Source organism: Hipposideros armiger, unplaced genomic scaffold (assembly GCF_001890085.2).
Source record: "Hipposideros armiger isolate ML-2016 unplaced genomic scaffold, ASM189008v1 scaffold_134, whole genome shotgun sequence".
In the NCBI taxonomy this organism is placed as follows: Eukaryota; Metazoa; Chordata; class Mammalia; order Chiroptera; family Hipposideridae; genus Hipposideros; species Hipposideros armiger.
Genome location: NW_017731484.1, coordinates 64801 through 91110, shown reverse-complemented (window position 1 = coordinate 91110; position 26310 = coordinate 64801). Strand labels below are relative to the sequence as shown.

Below are 26310 nucleotides of genomic sequence, written 5' to 3'. Positions count from 1 at the left end.
AAAACTCAATATATAGTATAGTAGGGTCAGGGAGAGAGGAAAAGAGAGAAGAAAGGGAAAAAATAAGGGGAAGAGGAAGAGAAGAGGAAAGAGAAAAGAAGAAGGAGTGGGGAAGGAAAGCAGAGGCCCTGTCCCATCCTGGCAAAAAGAACTGACAGTGTGTGTTAGAGAGTTATTGCAAGGACAGTGACAGCTGCAAAGTGCCATCTAGGAGACTCCATACCAAGTGGGAGGCCGTAGGCTGGGACAGAGGGAGAAAATTGACTGATGAGACCTGCTTCAGGGTGACCCTGTTCCCATGTCGCACAGTCTGGCTGTTCCTCCAAGACTGGCCAGACCCTGTGTTTGAAGGAGGATGTCATGGAAGGAAGAATGTAACCCTGTCCTACGTGAAGTTCTATAAAGATGGAAAAGTCCTGCATTTCTCTAGGGACAACCAGCCTCTATTCATGGGGACAGCAACCATGAGGAGCAGTGGCCAGTACAGCTGCACTGGGGAGGTGATATGCTTCCCACAAATGGACAGACAAGCCTCAGGAACCGCCATGGTTCAAGTCCAAAGTGAGTCACCAGCTGGGAGCGTTGTGGGGAGTAAGGTCTCTAGATAGCAGCAGCTCTCTGGGCAGCACCCCTCCCTCTGGCTGCCCCTGAAGCTGGGCTAATCCACAGGACCCTGACATGTCCATGATGCTGCCTCCATGGGGCACACACAGAGCCAGGGCACATCTGGAGAAGAGGGAAGAGCCCTGAATCAGCCCTGCTGCTTGCCATGACCCTCCCACAGAGACCCTGGGCCAGACCCTTCTCCTCTGGAGACTAGATGGCCTCTATGGCCCTCTGGCTCTGGCCTTCTGGGATTTTGAGGCTGGAGCTGTGTGGGGGTCATCTCAGAACCAGTGGGTACGATGAGAGCCCATGATGTTCCTGGGGGACAATAACAGCGTCTCCCTCGGCCTCCGGGGCCTCACTATCCAGGACTTCCCTCCTGAACCCTGGGCCTGCCTCTCCCCAGAGCTGTTCCTGCCTCCTGTGCTGAGTGCTGGCCCCTCTCCCAAGCCCCAGGAGGGAGCCCGCTGACCCTGAGATACCAGGAGAAGCTGCACCCCCAGAGGTCGACCTCACGGCTCCTCTTCTCCTTCCACAAGGAGCGCCGCACCTTGCAGGACAGGGACCTCCACCCAGAGGTCTGCATCCCAGCAGCCAGACAGGGAGACTCTGGGCTTTACTGCTGTAAGGTGGTTCCTGAGGATGGCAGGGTCCAGAAACAAAGCCACCAGCTGGAGATCAGAGTGTGGGGTAAGTGGGAGAGGGAGGGCGATACCCCCAAGGGTCTGGGTATCAGGCAGTGGGGCCCTCTGGGAGTAGGGGGAAGGATCCCTAAAGGAGGAGCCAGGAGCTTGGATGCCCCAGCTGACCTCCTACCCTGGGTGCTGCCCCAGCTCCTGTGTCCTGTCCTCTGTTCACCCTGAGCCCCAAGCACCCCAGCCTCACTGTGGGGGACATGGCGGAGCTCCTCTGTGAGGCCCAGAGGGGCTCCCCTCCCATCTTGCACTCATTCTACTTCAATGGGGAGATGCTGGGAAACCACTGGGTTCCCCTTGGTGGAGCAGCCTCCCTCATCTTCCCGGTGACATCAGAGGAGGATGCTGGAAACTACACCTGTGAGGCCAAAAACAGGGTCTTCAGAGAGAGAAGCCAGCCTGAGATACTCTCCCTGAGGTACATCTTGTCTCCCAACCGGCTCTGAGCTCGACATGCTGCCTGGGGTCAGATCTCACTCCTCCTCCCACCAGACAGCACAGAGCTTGGAGGAGGGAGATATGTGGAGGGAGAGGAATCTCAAGTCACATGCAAATAAGCAGTTAGATGGGTCCCTTATAATCACAGATGTTGCAGGCCCTCTAGAGAACCACTTTCCTGGGGCATCACTAAATCTGAGCTATCCGGCTTTTGGCCTAAGACATAGGCAACTGCTCTCCTGCAGATAGGCCATAGGGTGCGCATTATGGACTGAAAGTTGTGTCCCCCCACCCCAAATTCATATGTTGAAGTCCTGCCCTTCAATGTGATGGTATTTGGAGGTGCGGTCTTTGCAAGGTAATTAGGGTTACATGAGGTCATGAGGGTGGGGCCCCCAGGAAAGGATTAGTGCCCTTATGAGATGAGATGCCAGAGAGGTCCATGCGTCACCCTTCCACCTTCCTTCCCTCCCTCTCTCTTCCTCTCTAGGCCTGAAAAAGAAAAAGTCACATGAGCACACATGGAGTTGGGAGACACCTGCAAGCAAAAGAAGAGGGCTCAGAATGAAACCTACCTTGCTGACACTTGATCACAGACTTCTAGCCTCCAGAAGTATAAGGAAATATATTTCTGTTGTGTAAGCCAATCAGTCTGTGGTATTTTGTTATGGCAGCCCGAGTTAGTTAAGACAGTGTGTGTTAGAGAGTTATTGCAAGGAGGGTGAGAGCCCAACAGAGGTGCACACAGGGACAGCAACAGAGAGAGCCCGGAGCTGGAGTACTGTGTGCAGGTGGGCTTAGTAGACCTCTAGGAAGCCCTGCAACATTAGCTTGGCCCCCATTGTTCAACTGACTGCATTTCCTTCTCCCCTGGTTGCTGGGGTGGACCATCACATCAAGTTCCACCTCTCTGCAGAAGGGACTCTGCAGCCTCACAGACAGGAGGTGTTTCAGGAACCATAGCTTCCTCTTCCCAGGACTCCTTGAGGTACGTGGGAGAAATGGCAGCTGTTTTGCTCAGGTGCTGCCTGAAGACTTGTGAGAATGCTTCTGAGGCTCTGGACCTTGGATGCCAACTATGACCTTGACTCAGCATCCTTTCCAAATGGTTCTGCTAGGACTCCCACCTCCTATTGCACACATTCCCATCTTAACCTGCTCAGCCTGGGAGTCCCTCATCTAACAACAGGAGAAGGTAGAATGAGACTGAGCCTGCCACAACCTCATCAGCATCTTCATGTGTTCCCTGGTCTCAGAGGGCACAAAAGATTTCTCTCCTCCCCTCACTCAGCTCCCCTTCCTCCAACTCAGGGACCAGGAGCAGCATAGCTAGCTCACAGCGGGACTCAGTGGCTGAAGTCCCTCAGCCTTGACCTCTCTCCCAGCGACATTATCGTCAATGAGGGGCAGTAGTTAGAAGTCTAATCAGTCTGGACTGATTCAATTTTGATTGGTTAGGTCATTCCTTCTTTCCTTCTCCTCACCTTGTTTGAAAGACGAATTTAACATATTGTGTAGTGAAGAATTAACTTTACCCAAAGAGAGGTATGGCCTTTGTCATTGGCTACTGGGAGGTGATCTTTAGGCCTTTGGAATGTCATGACTGATAGGAGTGTCCTTGTGTGCTTGAGAACCTTGGCCACCAGACAGCCTAACAATGTGATTTATGATGAGGACTTTGAGCCAGGCAGTATCTTTTCTACCTCCAAAAGAAGTGGAGGCTAAAGGTATCAGCTCAACCTTTGGAAGGGCTGCATATGTCATCAAATCCCAACAAAATCTGGGCCAAGGCTTGGGGAAGCTTTTTTTATGTATTGTCACATATTGATGTCAGGAGTGTAACACTGACCTAGGATTCCACAGAAAGGGGATGTTTTTGTACTTTTCCTGGGCCAATGCACTTCTTCCTATGGCTAATTTTAATCTGTATCCTTTCCCTGTAATAAACCATAGCTATGAGTTTATAAAAGCTTTCAGTGTGTTCTATGAGTCCTTCTAGCAAATTTTTGAAACTAAGGGTGGTTTGGGGAACCCCTGGAACTTGTAGTTGGTGTCAGAAGTGAGGGGGGTCTTGTGGGGAATGTGTTCTTTCTAACTATAAGCTTGGCTAAACTCTCCAAGGTGTCTTTCAAAATATATACCATGTGGCAAGGTGAGATATCAGTTAGAAAGATGTGATTAGAAGAAAGCAAGATAGGAGTGAAACTAGAGGGCAACTGAGTCCGGGGCTCATGCTGGCTGTACCACTCAGCCAATAGACCGACACAGGAGTTGGACTACTTAGAATAGGCGTTTATTGTTAGAGCACCGGTGGTCTAAGAAGGCTGCAGGTTAACACCTTCAAAAACTGTCTTAACAGGGGCTGGCCAAGTGGCTCAGTTGGTTAAGAGCATGAGCTCTGAGCAACACGGTCGCCAGTTCGATTCCCACATGGGCCAGTGAGCTGTGCCCGAGCTGAGCTGCCGCTGAGCCGCTGAGCCGCTGAGCTGCTGAGAGTGTGTGCTCTTAGAAGCAAGTTTGCTGGTTCAACACACATATGGGATGGTGGGCTGCGCACACCCGCAACTAAGATTAAACACAGCACCTTGGGCTGAGCAGCTGCGAGCTGCCGACGGGCGGGCTGGATGACTCAGTGTGCAATATGGTTGCTGGGTCGACTCCTGCATGGGATGGTGGACTATGCCCCCCCACCCCCATCCTCCCCGCAACTAGATTGAAAGCAGTGACTGGACTTGGAGCTGAGCTGTACCCTCCACAACTAAGATTGAAGGACAACAACTTGACTTGGAGCTGATGGGTCCTGGAAAAACACAATGTTCCCCTCCCCCAATTCCCCAACACTGTTCCCCTCCCCAATTTCCCAATAAAAATCTTTACAAAACAAACAAACAAACAAAAAACTGTCTTAACATTCTCAGACCGACTTAGGGTATTTAAGGGAAAATCTGGGTGTTCCTTCAGAGGCTACTTGACTGTTCCGGGGGGTCCACATGGAACCTTCCCTCTGGCGTGGTTCGCTGGTGGCATCAGCAACCCAGGAACAATGATGGGAGTAGCCTGGAAAGAATGCTAGATCATACAGATTGTGATCAATAAACATAAGAGTATTAATCATAAGTTTCAGGGTAATTTTCTAAAGCAGGGAACTGGGACGAGACATTCCAGCTCAAGTCATAGGAGGACAATCTATTACTAAGCTATAGTTCAAGGAAAGGTGAGGCTGACGATTCAGCCAGGCTTCTACTATGGGGGCCCTAACTGGGCCCTGCTTCAGTCCCCCCCATCTTTTATTCACTTCATTTCTATAAAATTAGTATGGTTGCAAAGGGACAATGACTGTTCTTGGCTGCTTCCTGCTGGGAGTGGGTGCTGTCCCTGCTTATGGGCGCTAGAGTTTCTTGCTAACCTATTATTGCAGGGAGGTGGCTGTTTATGGGATATCCAGCTGTTAGAGAGGCTATTGCCCCTAGCTCTTATGTTAGATCCCAGGTAGGGCACCAGTAAAGAGGAAAACTAGACCCAAGATAATGCCCAAGAGAAAGGCGTAATGAGCAGCTCCAGCAGTCATCAGCACTTACCGGCCTTGGGAGACTGGCTTGCTTGTCTGTTTGAAGCACAGCTTAAGGTCTTCAGCTGGCTCATAGGAACAGGACCAACAGTCTTTCTTCTGGGGGAGTCTTGTGGAGACTTAATGAAACAGGTTTGATTTGAAGGAAGTGGACCCAGCCACTGACTTTCTGAAGCCCAACAATAGTTGGGGTGCTCAGAAGAACTGCAAAGGGTCCCTTCCATTTAGGAGCTAACTGGTCTATTAGGGACCCCCTCCCCCTCTAGGCTTTTAATAGTACCTGGTCCCCTGGCTTTCTGGAGCTGCAATGTGTAAAGGGGTCAGCCTGGGGGAGGTGCCTGTCCCCCATATTTTCTAAGTGCCTGCTGAGCCTCTCCCCAGTTAACAGCATAGGAAGTAACAGAATTGAGGTTAGACTCCAAAGCAATAGGCAGCCATTAAAGCCAGGGCTTAGAGGCCTCCTGACAAAACTTTTCCAGAGTCCTTTTAAAGCCTGGATGGCTCGTTTTACATTTCCTCTAAGGTATAGGCCAACGGTAAGGAACAGGCTTGAGTATGAGCCCAAATTTAGGGGCTTTATGTATCCCCACAACCGAGCAGATTTCAGAGTAAACAGGTCCAGAGTGAGCGGTCAAGACAGAATGAATGGCTCCCTTATCAATCAGGAAATGAACAGGTTTACCTGCCACATCAAGGGTCACCTGCACTTCTACTCCTGTGATGAGAATAGCCTCTTTCTCCTGGGAAGCTGCTGGGAACTTCAGGCCTGTTAGTTGATTACAGCCATTTGTGGGGAGGGAGTTGTTCCCCTCTCGCTTCAGAGCAGGGGACAATCCCTCCTTTAGTGCCCTTTTAGTTTGCACAGGGGGCATGGCTGTTTTGGGGGATTAGGACACTCCTTACTCCAGTGGTCTGGGTTTCTACATCCAAAGCAGGCTCCTTTACCTGGTGTTCCTCTTCTGGGATTGCCAAGATGGCTCTGAGGTGGCTTTAGCCCTGGTTTGTCCATAACTGAGGCCAAAATTCTGGCCTGTCTCGTTTCCAGTCTCACTGTTCCTTTCTTTCCTTGTTTTCCCTGGCTTGGTTGTTAAAGACATTTAAATAAATTCCCTGCCCTTGTCTAGGTTCTGAGCCCTCTTATTAAGATGCAACAGTAAGTCAGAATTACTATAACACTACGCCAGGTCCGGGAAAACATTAGGCCAACCTTCCTTACACTATATCTGACACCGAGGAGGGCACTCTAGCAGCCCTGAAATACAGAAGTTTACATCATTATTAGCAAAACTATTGTGGAGATTTAGTTTTCTTAAGTAACTAAAGACTTAATTAAGGTAATATAAAATATAGAAATTATTCTATGACACACATCATCTTTGCTTTTTAGACAGAAAACTTTTTAATAATATCAGTAGCAGATTAATAGTCTAAGAAACTTTGTCCTAGTTAGCAAAAAGAGAAAACTTTAATTTTGCACCAGCTTACTTTTGATATTTAAATTTACAAAATTAATTGCATTTAGCTTAACCACATATAAAATTCTCTCAAGATTTTTCTTTACAAGTCTTCTACAACTTCCACAGTCCCTTTTAGTTTGTCTCCTCTCATTCATTTAGAAGTAACTATCCTTAGGGCAAACTACTTTCTTTCAGTTCCTTCAAAAATGTATTTCTATACCTTATACCTTCCTTGAAAACACATATTATTTCCTTTCATATTAATTACAATCAACCTTCAGAACCTTAATTTTTACTAACAATTAAAAGCAAGCAAATAGCATTTCCATTGGCAAATCCAGGAATATATTCTGCAAACTTCAAAAGCACAGGCTTTTGTAATAAAATACAAGATATATTCATTAGCAGATCTTAATTTATCTTTTAATGTTCGTTCCTGTGACAAGAAGCCAGAAATAGTTGAACTCAGGACTATCTAATAATTAATATTTCAGCATTTCATTACTTTGAAATACCTAGTTATTTAATAATTTTTATCATTTAACATAACAGCAAAACTGAAATCTTAAGTTACCAACAGATACTGGGAAACTATGTCCAAGCATCTACATCATATAATTATTACTGAAAAGTTTCATTTAAAACCTTATTTTAGTTACTTCTTATTAATTCTTAAGTCTATGATTTTTTAAAGTTAATTATTACCCAAGCTATTCTTTGGACAAATTTTGTAACAGAAATAACATGAATTTATTTTTGCAAACCCAGGTAAAATAAAAGATAACATATTTAATGTTAATAACTTTAAGGACATGTCTATTTAACCAAAAGTTAAGCCAGCCTTAGTATCAAATATTTTCTTAGATCACATGATGCTGAAAAGTAATTGGGTTAGTTTTCATTATTTTAATTTATGTAAGTGCTTAATCATTTTCTTTAAGTTAATCAAATATCATTAGCTGGTAATACCATCCGGAGGCAAAAACACTATGTTATATATAAAACACAGACAAGCACAGATATCAGAGATCATATACATAGAAACAGAACTATTAATAATTGCAGAGAGGACTTAAGATCCTACAATTACCCCTACAATTTCCAAGAGACTGGAACAAAGGGTAGGGGTCTGGCTTGAGAAGCAGCTGCTTGGTTTTAAAAGTGTTTCTTTTTTTTTCTTTAGTTATCTCAGCCTCAGGCAGCAGTGGCTGTGTTTACACTTCAGGTTATCTATAAGATCTTGAAAGTTATTAGGAGTTAGAAAAATCTTAAAACTTTTGCCAAGTTTCTGAATATATAGTTGGTATCCAATTATAAGTGGATTAGGAGATGAGTGGATTCCCCTTTTCTCTGAACCATCAGTTTAGTTCCCTTCTTTTTAGAGTCTATTATATAAAGGCTTATCTACATAAGAAATTTCACCCTATTTCTCAGACTTCTAAGAGCAATTCCAGTTGCAAAATAGTATAATAATTCAATGAACTATTGAGTGACCAGCGCTCTCCAGAATCTAATATATACTGTAATAGAACATTAATTTCTTTTTGGTCAACGGCTCATAGCCATAGTTTTGCCAATGACCTAATATTTTGCCCAGTGGGCTCCCAGCTAGATTGAAACCTTAGATCCCATTATTGAGTTGGAACAGATGCAGCTGCTCTTACTACAGACACAGATCCAAGTATTCCCTGGATCAGACAAACAAAACCAGGTTTGGATCCAAATACCAGATACAGAAACCAGACCAACTAGGTGACAGATTTGGATGCGACGTTGTCTTACTCCATATACATGGGCCGTTGACCATCGGACAATTGGCCAGTGTGCTAAAACCAGAAACCAGATGTGGCCTTAAGACCACCAGATGCCCAAAGACCAAAACCAGATGTGGTGGCTTTTACAGTGCGGCAGATGGGTCCCGCTTCTCGGGAACAATGTTGCCAACCACAAGTGCACCTCTAAGAACCAGAGTAAGCTTGCAGTCACAGCCCCTTACTGGTGGGGGTATTATGCCTTGCTGGCTATTGCAGCCTCACCTATTGGCGCTAATGGGTCAGTATAACCCCCAGATGGTTCTCAAGGAGGAACCCCAGATGGTGAGTGCAAAACCCTCTGGGGCCACCCCACTTTCTGAACCAGTAATTAGAGGCAGGAAAACAGAGCAAAGATTTATTCTATCCCAACTGAGCAGAAGGGTGTCGGTGATGGGAGGACCCTGTCACAAGCCCCACTTGAGCAAAATCGCTAGGCAGCTGCTTCCAGAGGTCGGTCTTACACCAAGGAATCTGCCCAGTCCCAGGCAGCCCCTGAGATCCTCTGCAAGCTGATTTACAGGAGAAACACTGAGGCTGTCCCACCACAGAGTCACCAGAAGCTGAAACCAGAGGGCAACCTGGCCAAGTCCGGTGCTCGTGCTGCCTGCACCGCTCAGGCAACAGACTGACACAGGGCTATTTATTTATTTATTTATTTATAAAGATTTTTATTGGGAAATTGGGGAGGGGAACAATGTTGGGGAATTGGGGAAGGGGAACATTGTGTTTTTCCAGGACCCATCAGCTCCAAGTCAAGTTGTCCTTCAATCTTAGTTGTGGAGGGCAGCTCAGCTCTAAGTCCAGCCACCGTTTTCAATCTCATTGTGGGGGAGGGCGGGGGAATCGNTTGTTAAGAGCTTGTGCTCTGTCTACTGAGCCATCTAGGCAGCAGCTCAGCTCAAGGTGCCAAGTTCAGTCTTAGATGGGGGTGGGCATATTCCACCATCCTAAGCGGGAGTTGAACAGGCAAACTTGTTTGTTGCACACTGAATCATCTGGCCTGCCCGTCGGCAGCCTGCAGCTGCTCAGCCCAAGGTGCTGTGTTCAATCTTAGTTGCGGGGAGGTGCAGCCCACCACCCCATATGGGTGTCGAACCGGCAGCCTTGCTGCGAAGAGCATGCACTCTCAGCAGCTCAACGGCAGCTCAGCTCGGGCGCAGCTCACGGGCACATGTGGGAATCGAATGGGCAACCCTGTTGCTCAGAGCGTATGCTTTTAACCATCTGAGCCACTCAGCAGACCCTGGAGTTGGGCTATTTAGAATAAGCATTTATTGTTAGAGTACCAGTGGTCTGAGAAGGCAACAGGTTAACACCTTCAAAAACTGCCTTAACATTCTCAGACTGTCTTAGAGTATTTAAGGGAAAATCTGGGCGTTCCTCCAGAGGGGCTACCTGATGATTCCGGGAGTCTGCATGGAGTCTTCCCTCAGGCTACATGGTTCTCTGGTGGCATCAGCAACCCAGGAACAATGATGGGAGTAGCATGAAAAGAATGCTAGATCATAGAGATTGTGATCCATAAGCATTAGGATATTAATCATAAGTTTCAGGGTAATTTTCTAAAGCAGGAAACTGGGACAGGAGACATTCCGAGCTCAAGCTGCAAGGGGACAATCTATTGCTAAGCTGTAGGTCAAGGAAAGACGAAGCTAAGAATATAGCGAGGCTTTTACTATAGAGGTCCTACCCGGGCCCTGTTTCAGGAATATAAGCTGGAGCAGGGAACAAGGTGAGTATCCAAACTGCATGGTTAGTGTTCTGTCCTGGCTGTGGAGGGCTACACAATGCTGCTGTGTTTTTTTGTGTGTTTTTTTTTTGTAGAGGGCAGTGTCACTGGCCCTCATATGTGGGATCCGAACCAGGGGCCTCTGGCATCCCAAGCCAGCTCTTAACCATCACGCCACCCAGCCGGCCCACAATGCTGCTGTTTTTGACAGCAGCAACTCTGACAGGGCAGTGAGGTCTGCGGTGTCATCACAGGACTGCTCAGGGAAACAGCCACCGAGAGGCATTTTTTTCTCAAGAGGACACAGTATCTTTAACTACATCTTTTCCAGAGCCCCCATTGAAGTTCCTACTTTGTAACTCCCTTCCACACAGGATCTGGGCAACACAACAAAGCACTTTGGTAGGGCAAGTTGGAGCAGTCCTGGGTTTCAGCTTTTTGAGCATCCGGCTTAACTGGGGTTAATTATGCTCAATGGGGGCAAACTTTCCCCAATCCAGCTTTCAGGACCTCTGCCAGGACAAGCTATGGTTACTTATTGAAGTGTATAGTATTCTTCTGTGTTTTTAAGGGTATAACATCAGTAATAAACATTATTTTAAAGGATTTTTGAGAGGAGTGGGGGATGGGTGTTTTGTTTTGTTTTGTTTTGTTTTTAATTGGGGAATTGCAGAGAGGAACAGTGTTAGGGAAATGGGGAAGGGGAACAGCCAAGTTGTTGTCCTTTAATCTTAGTTGTGGAGGCCGCAGCTAGCTCAGCTCCAAGTCTAGTCGCCATCCCGCTGCTGGTTGGCAGCTCGTGGCCGCTCAGCTCAAGGTGCCGTGTTCAATATTAGTTGCGGGAGGGTGTAGCCACCATCCCATGTGGGAGTCAAACTGGCATCCTTGTTGGGAGCACATGCTCTAGACAATGAGCCATTCTGTCACCTGTTGGCAACTCTGCAGCAGCTCAGCAGCAGCTCAGCCTGGTCGCAGCTCACTGGTCCTTGTGGGAATCGAGCCAGCGATCCTGTTGCTCAGAGCTCGCGCTTTTAATCAACTGAGCCACTTGGCTGGCCTGGGGATGGGCTTTTTAAGGGAATTTTTCCCACACGAAATCTTTTTATAAACCTAATATATAAACAGAAGAAATTCCAGCCATTTTATTGCAAATGGCGGTAGAAGTCCTAGAATTCCACCTGCTCATGCTGCCTCATTTCTTTGCTACCTGTAAACCCTGAGCAGGAAAGCTCCACAGAACCCTTAGGGCTTCAAGAAGTTGTTTAGGAGTTTAAGCTGAGCAAAGCTTCCAACTTCCACCAGAAAAGTCCATTTTTATCTGTTTCACATATTGGGTTTCTTGTAATATTTCCTTTCAGGAAAGAGCTGTGTGGATAGTTTCAAAAGTTCAGAAACCACTGTTCTAAAGGAAGGACTGGACTGCAGAAACTTTAGCTAATACCTCATCAGGTGAGCTTGTGAAAAGTAACCAGTTAGGAGCTAAGTCTTTTGTCCCTCAGCCAGCCCCTCCCAATGCAGTGATTCACAATTAGTCAAACTGCCTACCCCTCTTGCCAGGACGGTCAATCCTAGGAAACGTCTTCTCGGGTCCTCTGCTTTCCTCACCCTCAGAGTGGTTGTGGTAGCTGTTTCTAGATTTTCGACTTCCCCTTTGCCCCTCCATTTCCTCTTCTAGTGTACTGGGGGGATCCCCAAGGCCTTTCCCACTCCTTAGGCATTTCCATAGATTAGGAAGAAAATCTCCCTTCTTGGTGTTCTGTTATGAGGCTGCTTGATGAGACAGGCAGAGTTCACAGGAGCGAGCTTGCAAGTTAGCAGGAATGAGCTTCAAAATTAACCACTTTGCTCTGAATCCCCCGGCTAGCACTGCACCTATAAGCTGACAGGCACCTTATATCCATCATAAATGGGAACAGAACAGTTCCCAGGGGAGGCCAACTGCAATGGCAACCCCCTGCAAGCTAACAAACACCCATCATAGATGGAAACACAACAGTTTCTGGAAGAAGCTTCCTGCAAGCTGACAGGTGCTCTGCATCCACCATGGATGGGAACAGGACAGTTCTCATAAGAAGCCAATTGTAACAGTTACCCCCTGCAAGCTGACAAGCACCCTATATCCTGCATAAAAAAATATAAAACCCCAGCTAAACAGAAACCCGTTGCAGCTGTCTATTCTACTCCTCTGCTGTTGCTTCTCTCCTTTACCCCTTATGCCTTGGGCAGCTGTCTACTCTAGACTCTGCCCCTGGCAACTTCTCTGCTGGTGCTTCCCTCTGGCTTCTGCCCCTCTGTCTGTGTCTTCTCTAGACACTGCCACAGGCATCCTTGCTGCCACTTTCAATAAACCTTTTCTTTCTTTCCTACTTTTCTGAGTCTTGTAAATTTTTTCGTGTTCTTCGCATAACCAGGCGCATCCAAAACAAAACAAAATTAAACAAAACAAAACAATACACTGTTCTCCCCTCTGACAGGGGAAACCTCTCAATTCCAAAAGATTCTGTCCCACAATCTGGTGGCTTTACACTCCAAGCCACCGTCAATGCTCTGAGGACAGGACTCCAGACTTCCCCTCTGTCCCCTAAGAAAAAGGAATTGGCCCGTAGAGCAGAGTGACACACCATGTGTGTCATGAAAACTTGTAAGTGATGAGTTCATTAGGGAACTTGAGAAAGACAGGGGGTGTTCCCTGCTGAGAACATTTTGTATCTGGTGGTGAAAGAGCTACAGCCTTGGTCAAGAATAATACTCTGTGTGTGTGTGTGTGTGTGTGTGTGTGTGTGTGTGTGTGTGTGTGTGTGTGTGTGATATGGGAGGAGAGTGGGTAGTTGTGGAAAAGGAGAAAATGAGATTTCCTTCTGAGTTCCAAAGTTTAAGTGAATACTTAGTGGATCAAGATAAAATTTGCAAATTTTCCCCAAAGAAACAAACGATCAACCTTATTAGAAAAACAAGATAGAGTGGTGTGAATTCATTGCAAGGAGAGTCACAGAAGTAGATCTTGACAATGCCACCTGAGTTCTGCCTGGGGACTCTTTCAGGCACACCGTGGTCTCCTGGCAGCCTGACAGGAGAAGTGCACTGTAGAGATGGACGCAATAGGTTGTCACCAAATTGTTTTTTTTTTATTTTTATTAAAAAAATTAACTTTTAAAATTTTGAGATAGTTTTGTTTTTTTATTTTTCAAAGCTGTTAATATTTTATTGTTTATTGATTGATTTATTGTTAGTTTCAGGTATACAAAACAATATAATAATTAGACATTTACACTCCTCACAAAGTGACAACACTACCAAGTCTACTACCCCTCTGATATTGTAAATAGCTATTACAACACCATTGACTATATTACTTATGTTGTACTTTACACCCCATAACCATATATATATATATATATATATATATATATATATATATATAAAATTATAGTTGACATTCAGTATTATTTTATATTAGTTTCAGGTATACAGCGCAGTGGTTAGGCATTTAAATAATCTATGAAGTGATCCTCCTGATAAGTCCAGTACCCATGTGACACCCTACATAGTCTTTACAACATTATTGGTTATATTCCCTATACTGTATTTCACATCCCTGTGACTATTTTGTGACTACCAATTTGTACTTCCTAATCCCTTCGCCTTTCTTATCAATCCCCCATAACCCTCTTCCATCTAACAATCATCATTTTGTTCTCTGTATCTATGAGTCTGTTTCTGCTTTTTTTGCTTGTTTATTCTGTTCTTTAGATTCCACATATAAGTGAGATCCTATGGTATTTGTCTTTCTCAGTCAGACTTATTTCACTTAGCAGAATATCCTCTAGGCCATCTATGTTGTTGCAAATGGTAAGATCGCATTCTTTTTTACGGCAGAGTAATACTCCAGTCTATGAATGTATCACTTCTTCTTTATTCAAATGTCTATTGATGGGCATTTCAGTTGTTTCTGTATCTTGACTATTGTGAATAGAGCTGCAGTAAACACAGGGGTGCGCATATTTTTTCCAATTAGTGTTTTGGATTTCTTTGGATAAATACCCAGGAGTAGAATTGCTGGGTCATAAGGTAGGTCTATTTTTAATTTTTTGAAGGAACTCCATGCTGTTTTCTATAGTGTCTGCACCAATTTGCAATCCCACCAACAGTGCACGAGGGTTCCCTTTTCTCCACATCCTTGCCAGCACTTGTTATTTGTTGATTTATTCATCATAGCCATTCTGACAGGAGTGAGGTGGTATCTCATTGTGGTTTTTATTTGCATTTCTCTGATGATTAGTGATGTTGAGCATTTTTTCATATGTCTATTGGCCATCTGTATGTCTTCTTTGGAGAAATGTCTATTTATGTCCTCTGTCCATTTTTTAATGGGATTGTTTGTTTTTTTGGTGTTGAGTTGTATGAGTTTTCTATAAATTTTGGATATTAACCCCTTGGATGTATTATTGGCAAATATCTTCTCCCATTCAGTAGGATGTCTTTGTGTATTGTTGATAGTTTTCTTTGCTATGAAAAAACTTTTAGTTTGCTGTAGTTCCATTTGTTTATTTTTTCTTTTGTTTTCCTTGTCTGAGGAAATGTATCAGTAAAAATATTACTAAAGGTAATAATCTAGAGTTTACTTCCTATATTTTCTTCTAGGAGTTTTATGGTTTTGAGTTTTACATTTAAGTCTTTAATCAATTTTGAGTTTATTCTATACATGGCAGAAGAAGGTGGTCCAGTTTCTTTTTTTTCTTTTTCTTTTTTTTGCTTGTATCTGTCCAATTTTCCCAGCAGCATTTATTAAATAGACTGTCTTTACCACAATGTAAATTGTTGCTTTCTTTGTCATAGATTAAGTGACCACATAGGCATGGGTTTATTTGTGGGCTCTTATTCTGTTTCATTGATCTATGTATCTGTTTTTAATGCCAATATCATGCTGTTTTGATTACTATAGCCTTGTAGTATAATTTGATATCTGGTTGTATGATACCTCCAACGTTGTTCTTCTTTCTAAGGATTGCCTTGGCTATTTGGGATCTTTTATGTTTCCATATAAATTTTAAGAGTATTTGTTCTGGTTCTGTGAAAAATGCCATTGATATTTTGTTAGGGATTGTGTTGAATCTACATATTGTTTTGCATAGTATGGACATTTTAACTATATTAACTCTTCCTATTCATGAGCATGGTATATGTTTCCATTTATTTGTATCTTCTTTAATTTCTCTCTTCAATGTCGAATAATTTTATGAGTAAGGTCTTTTACGTACTGGGTTGAATTTATTCCCAAGTATTTTTGGTGCAATTGGAAATGGGATTGTTTTCTTTTTCTTTTTTTTAAAATATATTTTCTTTAGATTTGCAACTTTTTCTTTTCTTTTCTTTTTTTTAAGTTGGGGAATTGGGGGAGGAGAACAGTGTTGGGGAATTGGGGAGGGGAACCAGCTAAGCTATTGTTCTTGAATCTTAGTTGTGGAGGGTGCCAGCCGCCATCTGGCTGTCTGTTGGCAGCTCGTGGCCTCTAAGCTCAAGGTGCTGTGTTACAATCTTTGTTGTGGGTGGGCATAGCCACCATCCCATGTGGGAGTCGAACCAGCAGCCTTGTTGTTAAGAGCGCATGCTCTATCCACTGAGCCATCCAGGTGGCAGCTCAACTCAAGGTGCTGAGTTCAGTCTTAGTTGCGGGCGGGCATAGCCCACCATTGAACAGGCAGTCTTGTTGCTAGGAGCACGTGCTCTCACCAGCTGAGCCATCCTGCCACTTGTTGGCAGCTCAGCGTCAGCTCAGCTCAGGCGCAGCGTCACTGGCCTATGTGGGAATCGAACCGGTGGCCCTGTTGCTCAGAGTTCATGCTCTTAAGCTAATTCTTAACCAACTGAGCCACTCAGTTGGCCCCGGGATTGTTTTCCTAATTTCTCTTTCTGATAATTCATTATTGGTGTATAAAAATGCAATCGATTTCTGAATATTAATTTTGTATCCTGCTGCTTTACTAAATTCAATGATCAGCTCTAATAGTTTTTTTGGTGGAATCTTTGGGGTTCTCTCTATATAGTATCATGGCATCTGCAAATAATGACAATTTAAATGTCTCCTTTCCAATTTTGATACCTTTTATTTCTTTTTCTTGTCTGATTGCTGTGGCTAGAACTCCCAATACTATGTTGAATAAAAGTGACAAAAGTAGGTATCCTAGTCTTGTTTACTGATCTTTAGGGGAATGTTTTTAGCTTTTCCCCATTGAGTATGATGTTAGCTGTGGGTTTGTCATATATGGCCTTTGTTATGTTGAAACACGTTCCCTCTATTCCCATTTTGCTGAGAGTTTTTAAAATCATAAATGGATGCTGGATTTTGTCAAATGCTTTTTCTGCATCTATTGATATGACCCTATTTTTAGTTTTTATTTTGTTTATGTGGTGTATCATGTTAATTGATTTGCGAATATTGAACTAACCTTGCATAGCAGGAATGAATCCCACATAATCATGGTGTATGATCTTTTTAATGTATTACTGAATTTAGTTTGCTAATATTTTGTTAAAGATTTTTAAATCTATTAGGGATATCAGCCTATAGTTGTTTTTTTTTGTTGTTGTTTGTTTCTTTTTTTTAAGGTCTTTGTTTGGTTTTGGAATCAGGGTAATGGTGGCCATGTGAAATAAATTTGGGAGCCTTCCCTACACTTGGACTTTTTTGAATAGTTTGAGGAGAATCAGTGTTAGTTCTTTTTTAAATGTTTAGTAAAATTCACCTGTGAAGTTATCTGATCCAAGACTTTTGTTTGTTGGAAGTTTGTTGATTACTGATTCAATTTTGTTGGTAGTAATCAGTCTGTTCCAAGTTTTTGTTTCTTCTTGATTCAGCCTTGGAAGACTGTATGCTTTGAGGAATTTACCCATTTCTTCCAGATTGTCTAATTTGTTGGCATATAGTTGCTTAGAGTATTTTCTTAAATTTTTTTGTATTTTTGTGGTGTCAGTTGTCACTTCTCCTCGTTCATTTCTGATTTTATTTATTTGGGTTTACTCTCTTTTTTTCTTGGTGAGTCTGCTTAAAGGTCTATCAAGTTTGTTTATCTTTTCAAAAAACCAGCTCTTGGTTTCTTTGATTTTTTTTTGTCTGTATTTCACTTATTTCCACTCTCATATTCATGGTTTCCTACCTTGTACTCATTTGGGGTTTTGTTTGCTTTTTTTTGTTTTGTTTGTTTTTTTCCTCAGTTCCCTTAAGTTTAAAGATAGACTGCTGATTTGAGATTTTTCTTGTTTCTTTAGGTAGGCTTGGATTGCTATGAATTTCCCTCTTAGGACTGCTTTCTCTGTGTCTCATAGATTTTGGGTCATGTTTTCATTTTCAATTGTCTCAAGGTATCTTTTGAGTTCTTCCTTGACCTCATCATTGACCCATTCATTATTTAGTAGAATGTTATTTAGTCTCCATATGTTTGTTTTTCAGTTTTTTTCTTGTAATTGATTTCTAGTTTCATAGCACTGTGTTCAGAGAAGATGTTTCATATGATTTCAATCTTCTTAAATTTACTGAGATTGGCTTTGTGGCCTAACATGTGCAGATCTTGGGTTACTGCTCACCAGCAAACATTTCCCGGGCTGCTGTGGGCCATCCACCACTGCAAAAAGGCTTCCGCAGCCTGTGGGGTGTGAGAAGCAGCCCAGCAGTCAAGAGTGTCTGGGATGATGTAGCTCCAGCTGTACAGAGGGTGGGGACCCAAGGCATCACCAATGTGGTACACAGATGCAGATTCAACTAGAACAGGGGTCGGCAAACTGCGGCTCGTGAACTATGGCTTTGAAGTAAAATTGAAAATGAAAATAAAACTATCATAGTTTCATTTATAAAAATTTTAAAGGACCATTATTCACATAATGGTGATTATGTAAAAATATATTTATGACTCTCGAATAATTTTTAAGTTGTTGTGAAGGACAGGATTGGCTCTTCCAGGGGTCGGCAAACTTTTGAGATGGAACGTACCCAAAGAGCCGCATGTGACTTGTGAGCCACGGTTTGCTGACCCCTGCACTAGATCAATGCAGCCCCAGACTTGGCCCTTTGGTGGAGGGCTTAACACTGAAAAGATGATGACCTCCTGTAAGCCCCACATGTGTCAGGCTCCACACAGGGACAACAAAGGCTCTTGTCTCTCCAGCTCCCACCCCAAAGCCACTCAACTCAGTTCTTCCCTGTACATCCCTCAGCCACCCAAACTGCCGCCTTTCCACCAGAGACCAGGCGAGTGTCCACAAGTGAGCGAGTCCATGTGGGGGCTCTACAAGAGGGTTCTGGGTTTCCATCCCCACTGGGATGGGCAGACAGAGACCTTGCTGATCTTCACTGGCAGATGCCATGGGAACGCCTCTTCCTGGTACAGGACCTTTGGGCTGAGGAGCTCAGAGTGGGGCTGGGACCCCTCCCTCTTCAGGGGGGACCTCCGCCACTGAGATGTCCCTCCTGGCGTTCCACCACTATCTGTGGGCTTGGGGTCAGCCTGCTTCCTGTGTCTCCCCCTTGCCACCAGTCTCGGGTGGTCTCTTCTTTATATACTTGGTTATAGGGGTTCTGTTCAGCTAGTCTTCAGATGATACTTGAGGTTGATTGTTCTACAATTTATTTGTAATTTTGGTGTGATCCTAGGATGCAGTAGGCATAGTGTTTAGTTAATCCGCCATCCTGGACCCTTCCCCTATTTTGATATAATTTTAGATTTACAGAATTACAGAGTTTGTGTATACCCTTTATCCTGCTTCCACTAATGTTAGCATTTTACTTAAGCATGATGCACTTGAACCAAATGGTTGAACCATAGATCATCTTTCCTGTAACACTGTGCTCCTGGGCAGCCTTCTGCTGATAACTCTGCATACAGACTGTGTGCTGCGAGGAGATGGCAAGGCAATATAGCTGCAACTGGTGAATTTGATCTGAATGTCCTCAACAGAGTGGACTTCTGGCCCCCTTTCCTTTCTATTCCTTTTTCCCGCTTTGTTTCCCTCACAATACTTGATTACTTGCTGTTTTATATTTGTCTGTTTGGTGTGTATTGTTCTCCCCCCACAAGCCCCACTTCAACTATAATGAAAAGTCCATGTTTTCCTGCTCACTGCTACACCCATGTCTAGAACCAGTGCCTGGCACTTAACTGGAGCAGCATAAATATTTGTGGGATGAAAGGCTAATTTTATATGTCAATTGATGACAGCTCTAATAAAATCAAGCTACATCCTAGATTCTGATCAACTCTGGGACATTGATGAGCTGGAATGTTGAGCGTGTGCTGTGGAGAACTGGAGCCTGATCAGTGCTGAATTCGCTAAGAAAAATATTACCCTGTGCAGAGCTGCTTGGGCGACCAGCTGGCCTTCCTCAGGCCAGTCTTTTCTGATTTCTTCAGGGTCTCTTTGAGGCTCTCCAGTCTCAAATACCAATGAATAATAAGAAAGTATTAATGACTTTCTTTATATATATATAATATATATATATATTATATATATATATATTACATATATATATATATAAGTAATAATAAGAAAGTAATAATACCATTTACTGAGGGTTTCCTATGTGCTGGACATAGCCAGATATATTCTGTGTCATCCCAAATAAGTTTAATCATGTAGAGTCCTGCCAGCAAGACACCAGGAGATCTGGGCTTGGGCCTCAGCTTAGCCATTAAACTGTGTGGCTTTGGAGAAGTCCCTACACCACCTACATCTCTGGGTTTTATTTCTTGTGTTTTTAATTCATAAAATAAGAGGTAGGGCAAGATCAATAGATTCTAAACTTTTTTTTTTTAAATAAGAGTTTTATTTATTTATTTATTTATTTTTTAAGCTGAGCCATCCTGCCACCTGTTGGCAGCTCGGCGGCTGCTCAGCTTGGGCCAGGCATCGAACTGCTGTTGCTCAAAGCTCACACTCTTGAGTGAGCTCTCAACCAACTGAGCCACTCAGCCGGCCCCGATTCTAAACTTTTTTTGTTTGAGCAAATAGCTCTCTGTTTCCAGCACCGACAACTATCAAGGGATAACAGCTGCCATCTCTTGTTGAAGCTCCTGGCCTCTCACCTGCTCCACCCCACCCCCCACCCTCCCANCCCAGCCCCCCTTTCCCCACCCCCAGTCCAGGAGACAGGTTTTTGATATTCCAGAGGAACTCCCTGGAGGACAGACTTAATGCTCCGCACTTCCCCTCTTTAGCCGTCCCACCCTCCCCGCAGCCCCTCTCAGGTTCTAGCAAGCCTAGCCTATGAAGGCTGCAGTTTCACAGCTCCACTCAGGGGGAAAGAAAACTTTTGTGCTTGGAGACAAAGGCATGACGGGCTAGGGAACTTCCTCTGCTTCAGAAAAACAGGGGAGCAGGCAGTGTGACATTCTCAAACGTTAGCTAGAGTGGAATCCCTTGGGACCTTGATAAGCAGGTAGATTTGCAGACCCCTCCCTCCCATGCCCTATATCCTGATTCCCTGGGTCTGGAGTGGGGCCAAGGAATCAGCATTGTAAGCAGCCCTCCATGTGATTCTGCTGCAGATGGCACAAAACCTGCATTTTTGAGAACAATAATCATGAGGGGAGCAGAGGACATACAACCTAGCAAGTCATTATCAGGAAAGAAAGGCAGACAACTCCTGCTTAAGAGAGAAGTTGAGGGGAGTGTGTGTGTGTGTGTGTGTGTAGGAACCACTTTGGGATTTGTGATGCCAGAGAGATAAAGGAATGAGTTGTTAGGCAGTGTATCAAAGGGGTTCAGCCTAGTACACTGAGTCTGCATCCATACCAGGCTGGTCTGGTGAAGAGGCAAGCTATGTGGAAAACACCAAGCAAATGCCCGCTGTATCCTCAGTCCAGGGAGTGACGGGTGCTGCCAGCAAATATTCTTGAGTAAACCGATTCATGTGTCTTCTGTTAGACATTTCCTGTGTATTCTTTTCAGTGTCCAGACCCTCGCTAATTATGAAGAGGCTCCAGACCTTCACAATGCCAAAGCCCATGATTCTGATGCTTAACTAACCTTCAGGAATAACCAGAATTCACATTCCTTGAGCCCTCACTATATGCCAGGCTCTGTGCTAAGTGCTTTACAGGCGTCATCTCATTTCATTTTCACAACCACCCTATAAAGCGGATATTGTGAGTATCCCATTCTGCTGATGAAGAAACCCAAGCAGTTTGGTTCCAGATGCATTCTCTTATCTCCTGCCCACCCCCCTGCTTCCCCCAGATCTTCAGGGCAATTTGTTGACCAGAAAAACCAAGAGTGGCCTTAACCATCTCACCATGATTCCTTTAATAAGATTTTCTCCTGTTCTAGAGTAACCATATAATTTATCCTACGAACCAGGATACTTTTTAAGACTGAAAGAGGACACTATTAATAATTAGGCCACAACAATAGGCTTAAACTGGGATTGTCCCAAGAAACCTGGATAGAGTCATCTCATCTGTTTCAAACTTTGTCCATTCACCTGAAATACCTGCCTTTGACACAGACACTTAAACCTTCAGGTTTAGCAGATAACTTTATCTCTATTTTAGAGAGAAAATTGAAACCACCAGACAAGATTCCCCTTAACTTCTTGACACATGCAAATCTGCCTGCATCTCTGACCATCTTATTATAATGAAGAACCATGTTGCAATCTAAGGCCAGTTCTGCCTCCTGAGCTCTGCATCTCAGGCCTTGCTCCATTCATTATTTCCTTTCTTCCCTGCATCTTCAACTGTGCTCCCTACTGGCTTCTCTCCTCAGCATTTAAATGTGTCCAAATTTTTCTCAGCTTGAAAAAAAAAATCAGCAGCACTAAAACATTTGCTCTACCTTGTGTTCTCCTTTCACCTCCATCCTATATATTAATATTTCTCCTGCCCGTCATAGGTAAACTTCATCATCATCATCATTATTAAAATAGTAAACTTTTTGAGAGAGTGTGACATAAACTCTGGGCTCTGGTGAACTGGTTCCAGCGTATCTTTGCAGCCTCGCTCATTTCAGCTTTTCTCCACCTCACTCTCTCTGTCCCACCTGGTTGGGATTCTGTCTGTGCCTCCATGTGCTTTGCTCTGTCCCAACTCGGGGGTCCTGCACAGGCAAGTCTGTCTGCAAGGGACACTCCTTTCTCCTCTGTGTGAGAATGGCTCCTTTGGGTGCAACTCAATGATTTGCAGACTGTTTCAGTTCTTTCCAGCTACCTTTGTGGTTCAGCCAAATAATCTTTGACACTAAAAAAAAAGAAAAAGAAAAGAGAGCAAACCATGTGTCAGGTACACAGCAGATTCTCTGATAGAATAGAAGGTGACTTATTTGGAACTTTCCTGCTGATGGTTCCTTCAGGACCATGGCTCTACTATATGGCTCTGTATCTTTCCAGACCCAAGGACTAGAGGCAGAAGAGAGAGGGGATCTACATTTCACTCGCTCAATCACTTTATCATGTATAACAAAATAGCCTCTTAGTCTATATTCCTTCCAAAGATGGCCTTTGACGGGAGCTTGGGTGGAGGAAGTCTTTCTGGGAGATGATCCAGGAAACCTGAAAGAATGAGGAACATGAGCCGAGGAAAGGAGAAAAGCCAGAAAAGGGTGTGTTAATGGCTGGTTACTGCTGTGGGCAACCAGGGATCAATCCCTCTGAAGAACCATGGGGAACAAGCTTCAGAATTGTCCCATAGAGGGGCAGAGAAGCTGGGACATCTATAAGCCGACTCAGCGCTTCTCTGGCTGGAGAGGCCTCTGACGTCTGTACACTCTCCCCACTTCCCTGCTGCACTGCTCCTGGGCTGATGGACCTTCCACTGCTTCAGGGAAAGTCCTGAAGCAGAAAAGCAGAGATGAAACTTTGGGGTACAGGGGCACAATCATGAAACTGTCCGCCAGAGTAAGGCAGAGATGCACTGGGTCAAAGGCTGCGGTGAGGGAACCCTAAGTATATGCTACAAGTCAGGTGTCAGCTGGAACTTTCCTGGCTGTGGTCACTCTAAAGTGCCCATGTGACAGGCATCAAGAATTCAAAAGCAGTGTGAGGGAGACTTTCCCTTGTGGAATTCACAACAAGAATGAGAACCCATGTCACCGTTTTTGAAACTCTCTTATTCATGGATGGAGAATTAAGAGAGGGAGATTAGAAGAGATTTCTTTGGAAGTACGGTGGTAAGTCCTCACTTAACATTGTTGATATGTTCTGAGACTTTAAGTGAAACGACGTTGTATAACAAAACCAATTTTACCATAGGCTAATTGATATAAACAAGACTTAAGTTCCTACTCTTCTCAACGTTATAACAAAATGATGTTGAACAAAACATAATTATCTAAGGACCTGCTGTAACTGTTACTTCATTGTGAATCTTCACGTTTCCCCCAAAGGATAGATGATGTTTTATCTCTGACCAGGAGCCAGGTGAAGGGGACTTCAAGGGAAGGACTTAGAGAGCTTTGAAATGTGAGCCCTGCAGGTGAGAGTCTGAGGAGACAGGAGCCTAAGTCTGGCCTGGAAGAACTAAAACCCACTGTGGACTGAAATCTCACTCCTGTGAGAAAGCCGGGAGTGTGGTGTTGTGTTGTAGATTTTGGAATCTGTCAGGGTGAGAAATGTTTATGGTGGGCAACTGAGCGCCACCCACGAGACACAGCCTGCTTGCTTGGCCTGGGTGCCTTACAGTGGGGACAGTGGAGAGGAGAGGGAAGGAGATGAGATATATGGTCAAGGTGTCCAGGGCCTGAGGAAGTAGTTTCAAAGGACCACCCAGAATAGAGATGCATCCACCCTTGGTGAAGGGTAGGAAAGAGGAAACCAGTAGAAACTGTTAAGAACCTATTACACTACCTTTCAAGAGAAAAGAGTCCATCTGCAGAGCGCAAAGCCATTCAGCTATGTAAGAACGATTTCATCACCTCCCCTGCCTGCCTACCCTCCTAGAGAAGGGGACATGAGTTCAGGGGGGTGAACTGAGGGGAGCAGGGTGGAGGGGCAAGCTGCGAGTGAGCAGAGAGGAGCTTCTCCCACCCTCCCCAAGGTAAGCTTCTGCTGGAAACAGACTCATACCGGGGCAAGTTTGATTCTAATTCAAGTTTGGAATTTTGTACACGTGACACAGGAAGTTCTCAATTCTGAACTGAGACCTGAAACCAAGGCTAGGGTTCTCCTCTGGGGCAGGGGAAGACCACTCCACTGAGTACGATTAACGGGGCAATGCGAGACAGAAATGGGGTTGCAGTGGGATCACAAACCATGAGCCAGAATGAAAGTCAGATTTTTCAAAGCACTGGAAAACCATGCCCTGAGAAGTACTTTCTCCACATTGAACTGGGAGGCCTTAGTGAGAAGGGGAGGGTGGGGGCTGGAGGATAAAATTACCTTTGTCCACTCAATAAGCATAATGTGCTGTTTATGGAGACAGGGTTAATCAACCTGAACACAGTTAGTTACCTTTTGGCTGACCAGCACATTTATTGTAGCAGCCATGAAGGTGCTCCTGAACCTCCTTTTCAAGCGAGCATTTATCTTCAGCTGTAAGAGGTGCAGTTAACTGACAGCTTCCAGCTGCAGTGCCTGCAGGATCCGTGCTTCTCCTGGGCAGCTGCAGCCAATGACTGTGCGCAGTGAGGGTACAGGCTCTTTTTTTTTTTTTTTTTGCAATTTCAAGATTTATTGAGGTAGGTGAGAGGACAGTGATGCACAGCACGGAGAACAACAGAACTCTTGGTTCTAACAGTTACATCAGGAGTAGGCATGGGGCCACAGGGGCCACCGGATGACCTGACCCAGACAAAAGGAAACCAACAGTCCTGGTCTACACACTCTGTGGCACCTGCTGGGAAGGGGCAGAGCCAGGTGAAGGTCTCCAACTCTGACCGTAATCCCCCAGGGCTTTCCCTCTGTCCTGCTCACTCAGAGGGAAAAGTCCTTCCATACTGTGCTGAGGTAACAGAGGCAAGAAGGTCTGGCAATGCGTCATGTGGCAACATCACCCTTCACTCTGCTATGCCAGTATCTGTAATGAACCCCAAAATCATCATGAGGAGGCCCCTCCAGGGGATCTGTGACCCAGGTCACCATCTTGAGAGCCAGTGCCTCTACCTCCATGGGGTTTCCTCCAACAATCTCTAGATCCACAATAGCACCCCTAGCGTGATGAGGCCACAGAGCAGGTCACAAAGAGCATTTGGTCTCCAATGTTTTCTCATCTTTCTTCAAGTTAATACGAGTGAGGATGCCCCCAATGAATCATGAGTGAGGTGCCAGTTTTGTTTAGCAAGCGCTTAGCTCCAGAGCACCCTGCTGAGTTAGCAGAGGCTGCTCTGCATCGTAGTCTCAGGCTCTTGTTGCTCAGTTCTGCTTTCTTCCCCTTTTATCTTGTACAGACATGACCTCCCACACACATCAATCTTGTTTCATTTCTAATTTCAGCATCTGCTTCTCAGAGAACCTAATTGATATACTCTACTCATTCTTGAAACTCTGAACGTTATGCACATGACCTTGTTTTGTTTTGTTTTTCCTTTGCTTTAATTTTTTTTAAAGGGAAGATTACATTTAAAAAGTTGTCATACTCAGGCTGAGATTTGCTTTACCTTTTCAAAAATTCCCAACCCCTGAGGTCTGATACTCATAAATTGAACTTTAATAACTATCTACTTCATTCTCTTCCTCACTTAGGAGGTCCTACTCATCCCTGAGGTCTCAGCTTAAATATTATTTCTCCCAGAAAGCTTTTCCCTGGCCCTCTGGACTTGAACTTCGCTAAATCCCCTTGTTATAGGCTCATCATTTTTTCTTTTGGTAGGACTCACCAAACTTGTAGTTGCTCATCTGTGGTTAGTTGTTAGCCTATAATCTCCATGAAGTCATGATCTAAAATTCTTGGTCACTGCTCCAGCACTTAGGACAGTGCCAGAGCAATAGATGCCGCTCAATAAATACGCGTATGAGTGCTAAATTTGCCAACTGAAAGGTATGACATTTCGGTCCAAGGCCAAAACTGGATATATCTGCCTCCAC

At 44.4% G+C, this 26310-nt stretch overlaps 2 protein-coding genes across 2 annotated transcripts in view; both read left to right on the top strand.

Moving 5' to 3' along the window:
• The window catches only part of FCRL6 (Fc receptor like 6), a 34871-nt gene extending 32539 nt beyond the window's left edge, over positions 1 to 2332 (top strand). The window contains 5 exon segments of the mRNA XM_019649610.1: positions 284 to 561; positions 1013 to 1069; positions 1072 to 1296; positions 1440 to 1719; positions 2230 to 2332. Coding sequence (XP_019505155.1) covers positions 284 to 561; positions 1013 to 1069; positions 1072 to 1296; positions 1440 to 1719; positions 2230 to 2254 — 865 coding nt within the window. The 3' untranslated portion in view covers positions 2255 to 2332.
• Positions 1 to 26310, top strand: part of SLAMF9 (SLAM family member 9) — an 85033-nt gene that overhangs the window by 53382 nt on the left and 5341 nt on the right. The gene's annotated exons all lie outside the window — the stretch shown is intronic.